Source organism: Cebus imitator, unplaced genomic scaffold (assembly GCF_001604975.1).
Source record: "Cebus imitator isolate Cc_AM_T3 unplaced genomic scaffold, Cebus_imitator-1.0 Scaffold6, whole genome shotgun sequence".
NCBI classification, from domain to species: domain Eukaryota; kingdom Metazoa; phylum Chordata; class Mammalia; order Primates; family Cebidae; genus Cebus; species Cebus imitator.
The window spans coordinates 6,799,211-6,812,707 of NW_016107321.1; the positions used below are offsets into that span (position 1 = coordinate 6,799,211).

Below are 13,497 nucleotides of genomic sequence, written 5' to 3' on the forward strand. Positions count from 1 at the left end.
GCCTAACACGCTCAACAGCTGAACACAAAAGAAAACAGACCACAGTTCTGACTCAGGGACTTACGGGGAAAAGAAAATCAAGTTAAACTGAAACGCTCCTTAGGCAGCCAATGGGGACTGGAAAAACTTCATTTAAAGCCCAATACTTCCATCCTTCAGATGCCTTAGGGCACTTTCCAGAATGTGTTGAAAACAAGCCAAATTATCCTGTCATCCCAAAGTCAAACTCCTACGCACCACACTCAGAGACACTCCAACCCACCCTGGAGGGTGACTCTCACAGGTGGGCCGGGGCTGGGGGCACCCAAAGCCTCCGAGCTGGGCTGGTCTTGCGTGACCCACAGGGAGCCTCATTCACTTCTGTGGGGTGTGGGGTGGCGGCGACTGGCTAGAGGCAGGGAGGCCTCACCTAGGCAGCCTGGGAGGTGGTCTCCGCTCTGTGCACTCTGCCCCAGAAGGCCCTGCTGACCTCCGCAGATACCCTGGCTCCCACTAATAAGATTTCTTTGGGGCTGCCACCCTTACCGGTTAGGACCAATTCCCCACAGCTGCTGTTGGATCACAGCCCTGGAAAAAGCCATTTCTTCCCTGGGATGCGGGAAGGGACAGCACTTCCTGTCCCCCTTGTCAGCCTAGCCACCTGTCCCTTTCAGATAGGAGCACAGCCTGGTGGTTGAAGGCAGTCCCTGGTGCCACAAGGCATGAGTTTAAACCCCAGGCCACCGCTTGAGAATGGTGTGACCTCGTGCCAGTTACTGTCATTCCTTCAATCCCAGTCCCCATTAGATGCGAAACGAGTCATTCATGTATGGACCAAAAGCAGCTGCCAACTGTAACTGAAAGATGCCAAGACTAGGGGGCATCCTGGGGGCCAAGGTGCCACCATGTGGAAAAAAGGGCATCAGCATGGAGGGAACGTGGCATCTCTGCCACATGTGCAAGGCAGGGTGACCACAGCACCTACCCCATAGGTGCCTGAGGGAGCCACGTTAACAAATTCCTAAGTGAGCGCCACTCCAACTGTGTGACTTTCACTTGTGTAACACCAATTGTATGACTGCCTCTGTGACTCCTAAGTGATAAATTCCTAAGTGAGCGCCATGCAGATCACCACCATGGAAGGTGAGGACCACGGGGATTGTCTGCAACTGCAGGAAGATCCCTGCAGAATGGAAAATCCTGCAGAAAACCCTCAGCAGCCTGCACATTTTCATGGAAAAAGCAAGCGCTTGGAGGCAGCTGGAACCTCAGCTAAGCTTCTGACCGAACGCAAGTTACTTGAAGCTTCTGAGCCTGTTCCCTTTACTGTAAACAGGGACAAAGACGCATTATCACAGTAGCCTGTTTTTAGGATTAAATAAGTGAATGTATGTCTAGCTCCTGGCACGAAACAGACATTTCATAAATGCACTTTGTCATGTGGGTACCGTGTCTTTTTCCTAAGTGCTATTTGGAAATGATCACTGTAATCATCATAGTTCAGGACAAAACATTCCATGTCAGAAAAGACCCAGGAAAGGAATGACCACAGAACAGTGCTTTTCCGGCAGCTTTAAAAAGCCCCAGTCTCCGGTAACAGCTGCCGTGAGCAGCGGAGCAAGATGGGCGCTCAGCCCAGGGAAAGCCCGAATCCCGACAATCCATACAGCCATTCCCATCTCAACCAGGTGGGACCGAGAATCAGGAATGTGACTGGGCTCTTGTCTCAGCCCCAGAAGTCACAGGAGACATCCACACCCAGGTCACAGATACTGAGGCGGGGCCTGAGAGAGGAGGACGGAAACAGGCGGTGGAAGCGAGGGCCCCAGGGCTCCCAGCTCCAGGAACTCCAGAGGCTGGCTGTGACCACCTATGACAGCCGGCCACCCTGGCTTGCCCTTGAGTCTCTCCAAGTGAACAGAGATGCCTATGTCTTCCTTGAAGTTCTCTCCCCTTCCTCTCCCTCCCACCCCACACTGAGTGACAGTCACACATCGGCGGCTTTTCTCTCCTGCTGACAACTCCCAGCCCACCCGTGTGCCTGCCCAGCATCTGCCCTGGTCCCTGTCCTCACCTACCCACCTTGGCACACCTTCTGGAGTATTGCAGACAACGCCCTGGGCAGAAACCCCAGACCAGACTTTGGAAACACTTAGGCCCTCACCAGCAAGCAATGAAGACGAGCTTCCCCGGCACAGGGTGGGGGCGCTGGGAGCCCCACCCTGCTCTGCAGCACAAGCAGGTGACAACCAGGCAACACTCACCTTGACCCCCCCACCTGCATGGAGGAGCAGGTTCCAAGGCATAAAGAAACATCTTAAAAGAGAAGAGCAGTCGAACAGACGCCTGCACTGAGGTCCCTCCAGGCGCAGACGCTCCTGCCCACCGGGGAGCCTGGCGCCTGCTGCTGCAGCCAGGGCTACTCACCAGATTTCAGCCTGAGCTCCCCCAGGCAGCCGTACGCGTCCGTGAGCTTGCCATACTGTCCTTTAATGACTTCCTTTTCTTCCGGAGCTGGGGGAGAAACACATCACAGAAGGCATCAGTGAGCGTCTCCTGCTCATTCCCGTTCATTCACACGCGGCTTGCCAAGCTGGCTTCCCACCCACTCCAAAAAGAAAACACAAAGACAATAGCTCGGCCCACAAACACCAAGTGTGGAGGTTTTGTGATTCGCGAATCACAGAGCTGCAAGGACTCAGACCTTCCCACGAATAGCTTGCTCTCTGGAAGCGCTGACAGCTTCCTGGGGGCTGGAGGAGCCAGGGTCCTGTGGTTCTGGTGTCTGGCTGGGGGCAGATACTGGGGGCCTTATGACTCTACCTTGCTGTCCCTGTCCACAGGTATCATCCACTAGAGGCTACATCCCGGAGGTGCCCACCCACCCAAGGCACCTCTGGAGGTGGTAACCTGGAGAGGCTGGGCAGAGGTGCCTGGGTACCTCTGAGTGCCCAGGGCCTGGGTCCAACCCATCCCAAGGTAAGCTGTGTGCCTTGCCCACCAGGTCTTTGGCAGTGATTGCCCATGCCCAAGCCAAGGCATGGACTAGTTTTAAAGCAAAACTGACAGAGGGAAGAGCCGTTAGGCGCAGGGAACCCTCACCTCTCCAACGATGCCACAGGCCCCTCTGGCATGCCGGGCAGGCCCTCGGACCCCTTCTCAGAATGGTGTTTTAAGAGCACAGAACAAAGTACAAACAGAGATGAACCTTGAAAACATTATGCTACATGAAAAAAAAAAGTCACAAAAGACCTCAGAAAGATTCCATTTCGGCCAGGCACAGTGGCTTATGCCTGTAACCCCAGCACTTTGGGAGGACAAGGTGGGCAGATCACCTGAGGCCAGAAGTTCAAGACCAGCCTGGGCAACATGGTGAAAACCTGTCTCTACTAAAAATACAAAAATTAGCTGGGCGTGGTAGTGGGTGCCTGTAATCCCAGCTACTCAGGAGGTTGAGGCAGGAGAATCACTTGAACCCGGGAGGAGGAGGTTGCAGTGAGCTGAGACCACGCCACTGCACTCCAGCCTGGGCGACAGAGCGAGACTCTGTCTCAGAAAGATTCCATTTCAATGAGATGTCCAGAAACGGCATACTTCTAGAGAGACAGTAGATGTTCTGGTGGCCAGGGGCTGAGAGGAGAGAAAGGGGGAATGTGGATAGCTGCTAATGACTATGACGTCTCTTTCAAGGGGCATAAAAATGTTCTAAAATTACACTGTGGTGATGGTGATGGTGATGGTTGCAAAACCCTGAAAATATACTTTAAAACCATGCAGTTGTACACTTCAATGAGTAAGTTGTGTGGTATGGAAATCATCTCAATAAAGCTGTTATAAAAATCAACAAAATAACTATGATCACAAAGAATACCAAGCTTACTGAAATCTAGTTATCAACATATTTTTTAAAATGTGATAGTATAGCAATATATTTGCCTTATCAGTATATTAAATAACAAAATCCAGTCTAGTGTATTAACCACCTTAATTTAAAACTAGTGATGAGAACAAACAAGATTTTAAAATATGTGAAACAACTCTAACGTGATGTGAAGATATCTGTAATTGCAACTGGTGACAGAGTCAGATATATGGCTAACCCACACTGGTGACAGAGTCAGAGATGTAGCTAACATATTGGTTGGGCTGCCTGCCTTCCTAATTAGAGGAAGTGATAAATTTCTTTCTTTCCTTCTTTCTTTTTTTTTTTTTTTTGGAGACGAAGTCTCAGTCTGTTACCAGGCTGGAGTGCAGTGGCACAATCTCAGCTCACTGCAACCTCTGCCTCTCAGGTTCAAGCCATTCTCCTGCTTCAGCCTCCCGAGCAGCTGGGACTACAGATGCATGCCACCATGCCCGGCTAATTTTTGTATTTTTAGTAGAGACGGGGTTTCATCATATTGGCCAGGATGTTCTCCATCTCCTGACCTCGTGATCTGCCTGTGTCAGCCTCCCAAAGTGCTGGGATTGCAGGCGTGAGCCAACATGCCCAGCCAGAAGTGCTCCATTTCAGGTAGGATTTATAAAAATAAAGACAGACTTTTCTCCTCACCCAAGAAAACCAATTCTCAAATCCTACGCACAGGGCCCTTAAGGAGCCTTGGGCCCCACAGGAACCCTTGGGCTAGAAGGAGCCATTTCTATGTCATCATGGAAGTAAGAAAAGTGGCAGCCGGTTCCTTCTTGCCTCATTCTCTTAAGCAACAGGAAAGGATTCTTAGACTGCCTTGACTCCCATAGTTAAGGAATTTCAACTAGGAACTAAGACCCCAAAGAGAAATGTTAGGAGAAAATGACAGAAAACATCAGACCGTCATAGCAAGCCCTCAGAGCAGATGGACTGTGAACTGACTTTCAGCACTTCCTGCTGTCTCTAAAGATGTCGACTCAGAGAGGCAAGTGCAGAAAGCCTGGACGAGCATTTGAAGCAGGTGAACCTTGTTTCGGCTGACACGCACCCTGACACCCCAACTCAAAAGATCCACCATGCCACATTTTCCAGGACAGACTTGATTTCCTGGTTCCTCTTGACCATCCCCATCCCCTTCAAGGGCACTTGTCCCCATCAGACCACATGTCCCAACTGGGATTGGAAATTCGGTCATTCTGACAGTCCCATCCTCCCCTCTGAAGCTCTTTCCACCCTCAGCCGCCCAGGAGTGGGTGCTGGCAGCCCTAGACCTGCCCCTCTCAGGAGCCAGCATGGACTGGCTGCTCCTGCCTTGTTCTCCTCTAGCAAGTGCAGGAGGCCAGAAGGCAGACACCAGAGCCTCACAACACGACCTGCTACCACCCACCAAACATGGCTCTGTCCACGCTGGTGCTCGGGATGCAGCTGGCAGGGCAGTGAATTGGGGCAGACCTTAAGACCACAGACCCTCCCTCCTCCATTTCTCTAGGCAGGACTGATAGTAAGACGTGATTTAAAGAGAGGATTGATTACCAGCGTAGCTGGAGAGGCCAGCAACTTGAAAATACACTCAATTCCCATTAATCACAATAACTATGTTCCATAGAGTTACCAGCAGAGACTGAAGCAAGAAGCGCTCCTAGAGGAAATGCAGAGTTATGTTCCTGAAAGCCTCGGGTTGCAACATTTTTGTCAATCAATACATAAACTTGTTGTATGTGTTTTTCTATTTCAAAGACACCTTACTGAATAAATAGATGCTTCTCAACTTACGATGGGGTCATATCCTGATAAACCCAAGGTAGGTTGAACATATCCTAAGTTGAAGATGCATTAAATACACTTAACCTACCAAACACCATAGCTCTCCTGCCTTCCACATACCCAGAACACTTACATTAGCCTACAGCTGGGCAAAATCATGAAATACAAAGCCTGCTTTCTGACAGAGTGTTGAATATCTCATGAGATTTACAGAATATTGTGCCGAAAGTGAAAAACAGAATGGTCTCACGGGTACTTGAAGGATGGTTTCTACTGAAGGACTATTGCTTTCACACTGTTGTGAAGTCAGAAAATCATAACTGGAACGAACAATCGTAAGGCAGGAATCATCTGTACAGCGCTGATTTGTTAACACTGAACCAGTGGCGCTAGAATGCAAACCCGAATACAGTTTATCAAACACACATATCTTCCCCATAAGGCACATCACTGCCTTCTTGCACTTGGAAACACTAGACAGCACTTTCAAACGGTGCAACTACGAAGAAAATGCACCAAAAATGAAAAACATGGCACAAAACAAATCATGAAAACCACACTTGTTTACACTGAGAGGCTCAAACAAGATGGCAGAGCGTCCTTTTCAGCGGGAACAGCCTCATCAGGTCACACATTTTCGCCACTCTGCTGGTGTCAGTGAGTACTGATCTTGGGGTGATGAACAAATTTTAGAGAGCAGGTGAATTTACAAATATGGAATCCACAAATAATGAGGATCCACTGAATATGGTTTAAGGACCAGGCAAAGACCACGAGGAGACTTACTAGAAAAACAGTCATTCATCAGCCTCAATGTGTGTTAATGTGTACAAGGGCTCTTCACTGGGGTGACAGAGGAAGCCCCTGGCAGCCACTGGAGCTTGAAGAGATAGTTCCTGGGGGAATCTGTATACAAAACTCTATTCAAAATTGTACGCAATTTTTTTTCTTTTTTTTTTTTGAGAGTCTCACTGTATTGCCCAGGCTGGTAAGATCTTGGTTCACTGCAACCTCTGCCTCCTGGGTTCAAGCAATTCTTCTGCCTCAGCCACCCAAGTAGCTGGGATTACAGGCATGCGCCACCATACCCAGTTATTTTCTGTAGTTTTAGTAGGGATGGAGTTTTGCCATGTTGCCAGGCTGGTCTTGAACTCCTGACCTCAAGTGATCTGCCCACCTCGGCCTCCCAAAGTGCTGGGATTACAGGCATGAACCACTGCACCTGGCCAAAATTGCATGCAAATTTTTGATATGTATTTTTATGGGGGCTAAAATCCCATTTTCAACAGAATCTCAAAGAGGTCAGTGCCCCCCAGAAAGGTTAAGAACCAGTTTAATGAATGAATATTTTCCCCAATGCTCACTTGAATTTGATTGGGTTTTCTCTGGGGAAGGGAGAGGGCAGAGTAACCTAAAGATAATCAAGGAAATCATCAACCTCTATGAACAGCCAGAAGCCCCTTGTCTTGAGGACTAAGCAGACTTTGCTGGCTGTGGGGTGGGGAGTTGCTCACAGCAAATGAGGTACCTGGGTTATTAGGCTCTCAGGGTCAGTACTTTTCTTAAAAAAAATAAAAAAAAAAAGTACTGGGAAGCCACAGTCACACGTTTTCCATCAGCCTGCCTCAAAACCTCAGAATGGTGTTAGAATGACATATTGGTCTCCTTTACTATTGCAACAAACGACTACAAACACAGTGTGGCTTAAGCAACACAGACTTATGACCTTAGTTCTGCAGGTCAGAATTCTGAAATGGATTTCGCTGGCTGAAAGGAAGGTGTGGGCAGGACTGCATCCGCTCTGAAGGCTGCAGGACAGAATGCATTTCCTTATCTCTTCCAGCAACCAGAGGCTGCCTGCATCCCTTGGCTTTCGGCTCCTTCCTTCCTCTTCAAATTCAGCAATCGCAGCAATCGGATCCCTGCTTCTCTCTTCACATCAACTTCCTGCTCCCTGCCCAGCCTCCCTCTTCCAGCTTTTAAGGACCCTGTGAGTACAATGGACTCATCCACATCATCCAGGATGATGTCGCCTCTCAAGGTCCTGATCACATCTGCAAAGTCCTCCTGCCATGTAAGTGCCACATTCGTGACCTGGGAAGTAGGACATGGGCCTTCCAGCCTACGGGTCTCCTGCCTCTGCTCACCCCCTGATGTGGCGGGGAGGGGGCAGCAGCAGCAGCATAGGTATCCTCTCCTTCAGCATCTGCTTGGAAGCCACGGCAAACACTGGTACGGCACTTGGACTACGTCATGCCCCTACAGTGCCCTCCCGGGAAGCGGGCCTAGGAAACCCGAACTTCGCAGGCAGAAGCGAAGGTCACGTGCATTGCCGAATGTCTTCTCCAGCTGACTGGTCCTGCGGGCAGGGCTGAAGACAGGCAGATCAGCAGTTCTCAGTGCCCCATCTCAGTGGATAAGCTGATAAATGCAGTACAAGAATTCTGACACCAAAAATACCTATTTGGACCCTAGCAGCTTTACAAAGCCTTGAAACAGAACCCTGGTACGATCTGGTTCTGACTTTGTGAACCATGAAACAAGGAAGCCTTTGTGCATTCATTCAACGATGCAAATAAGCCTGCCCAAATCAAACAAAATGACAGGAAATTGCTAAACAAAGTGCTGTGGCTGAACCTGCACTTCAGGGGTGGGAAGATGACCCTGGAAGAAGCTATGCAAACAAAACTGACCCTTGCCCTGGTGCATTACAGAGGACGGACAGAAGACTTCACATTCCTGTCACCGGGAAAATTCACCTCAAGTAAAATAAATGACTTTCTAGTCTCATATTTTAAAACAAACAAACACAGCCCAACAGGGCCGCCTTGTCCCATTCCAACGCTGTCAATTATCGACTCCTTGAGAAAAACAGCTTTACCTCTGACTTCTACAATGTGGGAGTTCAAAACAGGCCTCGACCATGGCGGACAGGAAAGTCACAGAAAAGACGTTTCTCCACCATAAACAGACTCACTGTAAATAAACCGGGGGGCCCCAGGCAGCAGAGCTTTATTTTCTTCCCGGCCCAGAGGCCGGAGAGCTGAAATCCGGGAACTGGCACAGCTCCTCCGAGACCTGGAGCGGGGACCCTGCTTACCTTGTGCTGCATCTGGGGCTTGCTGCTTGTCCTGTCCTGTTCCTCAGCTTATGGCTTCCTCACTCCAGGCCCTGCCTCAGTTGTCACATGGCCATTCTTTGTCACCTCCATTGTCACATGGCCATCCTCTCCCCATGTGTCCCCCTGTCGTCACATGGCCATCCTCTCCTCACATGTCCCCCTCTTGTCACGTGGCCATCCTCTCCCTGCATGTCCCCCCCATTGTCACATGGCCATCTTCTCCCCGCGTGTCCCGTATCATTACGTGGCCATCCTCTCCCCACGGGTCCCCCATCGTCACGTGGCCATCCTCTCCCCGCGTGTCCCCTCCATTGTCACGTGGTCATCCTCTCCCCGCGTGTCCCCTCCATTGTCACGTGGTCATCCTCTCCCCGCGTGTCCCCCATCGTCACGTGGCCATCCTCTCCCCGCGTGTCCCCCCCATTGTCACGTGGCCATCTCCTTAGAACAGCAGTCACACTGGATTTCCAGCCCACCCTACCCCAGTGTAACCTCATCTCAATGTTACAACTGCAATGGCCCTATCTCCAATACAATCTCCTTCTGAGGTCCTGGGTGAGGACTTCAAATGTCTTGACAGAGGACACAATTCAGCCCTAACACTTGGCCATCTTTTCACTTGGTGGGCCCATCCTTTTAAAGCCTGACTGCCCCATTGACCATCCATCCTCCAGGAAGTTTCCTTTCTTCCTGCAATGGCTTCACCTCCAAGTCCTCCCCGGCCCTTCTGATGCATCAGGAGCATCACCCCGCACCCCAGCAGGCAGGGCCCCTGGCAGCCTCACTGCCCACCTGCAGCACTCCCAGAGGCCTGGCTTCCCAGGAGGCCACTTCCAGAATCACCCCACACCCTACTTGTCCCAAAAAAACAACTGTATTTTCTCAATTAGGTTTGAAAGATAAGGAATTATTTTTGCACTCCAAAATGGAGGTGACAAAGCAGCTGTCTGCACACACCAGGAAGGTGACAAATGAAGCTGACCAGCCATGGTGGCTCACATCTGTAATCCTAACACTTTGGGAGGCCAGGGTGGGAGGACTGCTTGAGCCCAGGAGTTCAAGACCAGCCTGGGCAACACAGCGAGACTCTATCCCTACCAAAATTTTTATTTTTATTTTTGAGAAGAAGTTTTGCTCTTGTTGCCCAGGCTGGAGTGCAATGGCGCAATCTAGGCTGACTGCAACCTTCGCCTCCCAGGTTTAAGCAATTCTCCTGCCTCAGCCTCCCAAGTAGCTGGGATTACGGGCATGTACCACCATGCCTGGCTAATTTTATATTTTTAGTAGAGACGGGGTTTCTCCATGTTGGTCAGACTGGCCTCAAACTCCTGACTTCAGGTGATCTGCCTGCTTCGGCCTCCCAAAGTTTTTTTAAAAATTAGCTAGACATGGTGGTGGGAGCCTGTGGTCCCAGCTACTTGGGAGGCTGAGACAGGAGGACTGCTTAAGCCCGGAGGTCAAGACTGCAGTGGGCTGTGGCTGTACCACTACCCTGTCTCAAAAACAAACCCTGTCTCAAACAACAAGAAAATGAAGCTGCTGGAAGGGCCGAGGGTGAGCAGAGAACACACACCTGCCGTTGGCTGGTGGGCAGCTGCTGCAGGCGCCAGACATGCCCACAGCCCAGTGCTGCCAGGCTGCAGCGTGGCCAGGAGACAGGACATGCCAGACCCTGCAGTGCTGGCAACCAACCCAATTTATTCTCAGCACTGCGAGGGCTGGACGCACACCTCTGCAGACTGGATCTGGCCTGCCCATTTGCCACTTCCGTCTCCCTTTCTTGATAATCTCAGAAATAGACAGACTCTTCCTGTCTCCCACGCTTTTGGTTGCATTTCCTGTAAGTTTTTCCACGAGAGTGTATTTGCTTCCCCTCTGGCTGGCCACGAATTTCTGGCCTTTTGAGGAAAGCCCTCTCTTCTGCCTCCTCAGCCCCCTTCCTTGACCCCTCTTGCCCGAGATTCAGCCACTGGCTCAGTGGACGCATCTTTGTGCCTTCTGTGGCTGGCACCCATCAGGCACAGAGACATCACGGTGAACTAAACAGACGAAAACCATCCAGCATTTGGCAGTGGCCAAGAGGGACAGGAGGAATGAAGGGATGAGTGATGGCAGGGGGTGCAGGACCCAGGTAGGGTCGGGGCACCGCTGAGGCACAGCCAGGAAGGGGCAGACGCTGTTCAAGCTTCCTGGCAGGGTGGACAGATCAGATCGATAAGCTCAATACAGATAGGGACAGGAGCAGAGCAGAAACAGGGAGCAGGGAGCAGGGTCCGAAGAGTGGGGAAGGAGAAGTGACATTTTAGATGGTGTGGTCTGAGAAGGCCTCATTGCAAGGGTGACATCTGAATGTGGGCCTGAAGGAAGGCAGAGAGACAGCTGCATGGAGAGCGGAGGAGCACTGTAGGCCCAGAAGGGCACGTGCAAAGGTCCTGCAGCAGACGCACTCCTGACTTGTGCAAGCCCCAACCAGGCAGGCAGTGGGACTGAAAGCTTACGGAGGAAATGGCATGGGGGACACACTGCACAGAGGTGTGAGGTCACAAAAAGGTTTTGGGTGTCACTCTGAGTGAGAGTCACTGCAGGGGTCTGAGGATCATCCCGGCTGCTCTGTTGAGAACTGACTCTAGAGGAACAAGGAGAGAAGGAAGGAGACCAGTTAGGAGGTGCCAGCACCCCCCGGCAAGACAGGATCTCGCCTGAGCCCGGGCGCAGCAATGGAAGAGCTGAAGGGGAGTCCAACTCTGGAGACAGACAGACAGACAGACACACACACACACACACACACACACACACACACACACACACACTTTTTAGTTGCCAAACTTTCCAAAGAAAAGTAGGGTACCACGATAAAACCTTGTACCCTCATTACCACGTACCTGCCAGCTCCACCTGTTCCCAATCCACGCCCAACCCAATGTGCTCAAGCACTCAAAATGTGCTCCTCAGACCAGCAGCGCCAAGCATCAGAAATACAAGCTATGGGGCACACTGCAGGCCTTGTGAATCAGAAGCTCTGGGCTGGAGACCTAGAAAGCTGTTTTAATGAGGCCTCCTGGGGACTTGACTGCATGCCAAAGCTGGAGAAGCTCTGCCCTTGGTTATTTTGAGTAAATCCCAGACATCATATTATTTCATCTATAAATGTCTCAGTATGAATCTCTAAAAGGTAAGAGTTCTTTTAAAAAAAAACAGCCATGGCCAGGTGCGGTGGCTCATGCCTGTAATCCCAGCACTTTGGGAGGCCAAAGGGAGCGGATTACCTGAGGTCAGGAGTTCAAGACCAGCCTGGCCAACATGGTGAAACCTCACATTGCTCTCCACAATGGAGGTGACAACGCAAATGTCTACACACACTGGGCAGGTAACAAATGAAGCTGGCCAGGCATGGCTGCACCCTACTTGTAATCCCAACACTGGGAGGCCAGGGCAGGAGGACTGCTTAAGCCCAGGAGTTCAAGACCAGCCTGGGCAACACAGTGAGACTCCATCCCTACAAAAATGTGTTTAAAAATTTGCCAGGCGCGGTGGCTCATGCCTGTAATCCCAGCACTTTGTGAGGCTGAGGCAGGTGGATCTCAAGGTCAGGAGTTCAACACCAGCCTGGCCAATATGGTGAAACCCCGTCTCTACTAAAAATACAAAAATTAGCCGGGCGTGGTGGCGTGTGCCTCCCAGCTACTTGGGAGGCTGAGGCAGGAGAACTGCTTGAATCTAGGAGGCAGAGGTTTCAGTGAGCCAAGATCGAGCCACTACACTCCAGCATGGGTGACACAGTGAGATTCCATCTCAAAAGAAAAAAAAAAAGAAGCCAGGCGTGGTGGTGGGAGCCTGTGGTTTCAGCTACTTGGGAGGCTGAGACAGGGCGATTGCTTGAGCCCAGGAGGTCAAGGCTGCAGTGAGCTGTGATTGCACCACTACCCTGTTTTTAGTCTCTACTAAAAATAGGAAAATTAGCCAGGTGTGGTGGTGCATGCCTATAAGCCCAGTACTCCGGAGAGGCTGAGGTAGGTGAATCCTTAAACCTGGGAGGTGGAGGTTGCAGTAAGCCAAGATCACGCCACTGCACTCCAGCCTGGGTGACAATAGCAAAACTCTGTCTAGACACACACACACACACACCCCATTATCACATCTAAAAAAGTCACTAGCAATTCCTCAACATCATATTTCTGGGTATATTTTGAAGGTAGAACCATGGACAGATGGGCTATGGGATATGAGAAAAAGACATGGTTCAAGGATGATGCCATGTTCACTGCCTGAACGATGACAAGACAGGGTGGCCCTGGTGTGACAGCAAAGACTGAGAGGACAGGTTCAGGTAGAGAATCGGCTGGGAACAGACATGCTGTGGGGCTCTGGTGAAGCCCCACGTGGAGGCTGAGGACAGAGCTCAGCAAGTCTGGAGTCCAGCAGGAAGTCTGGCTGGAAAGATCCCCGAGGCGTCCCCAGCAGTTATTTACAATCATGGGGCTGGGGGCGGTGGCTTCCACCTCTAATCCCAGCGCTTTGGGAGGCTGAGGTGGGAGGATCACTTGAGGTCAGGAGTTTGAGAACAGCCTAGGCAACATAGGGAGATTCCATCTGTAAAAAAATAACAAAAATAAGGCCGGGCGCGGTGGCTCAAGCCTGTAATCCCAGCACTGTGGGAGGCCGAGGCGGGTGGATCACAAGGTCAAGAGATCGAGACCATCCTGGTCAACATGGTGAAACCCCG

At 50.9% G+C, this 13,497-nt stretch overlaps 1 protein-coding gene across 8 annotated transcripts in view; it reads right to left on the reverse strand.

Annotated features, from left to right (window-relative positions):
* The window catches only part of SYNJ2 (synaptojanin 2), a 121,530-nt gene that overhangs the window by 80,521 nt on the left and 27,512 nt on the right, over positions 1 to 13,497 (reverse strand). For 6 of the 8 annotated variants that reach the window (XR_005201804.1, XR_001828104.2, XM_017538567.2 and 3 more), the window contains exon 2: positions 2,407 to 2,493. Coding sequence is in view for 4 of the 8 variants with exons in the window: in XM_017538567.2 (XP_017394056.1) it covers positions 2,407 to 2,493 (87 nt within the window). In the remaining 4 variants the exon portion in view is untranslated. Of the gene's footprint in view, positions 1 to 2,406; positions 2,654 to 8,753; positions 8,831 to 13,497 lie in introns of those variants that run through there. The other 2 variants (XM_037741922.1, XM_017538606.2) reach the window with 2 other exon arrangements.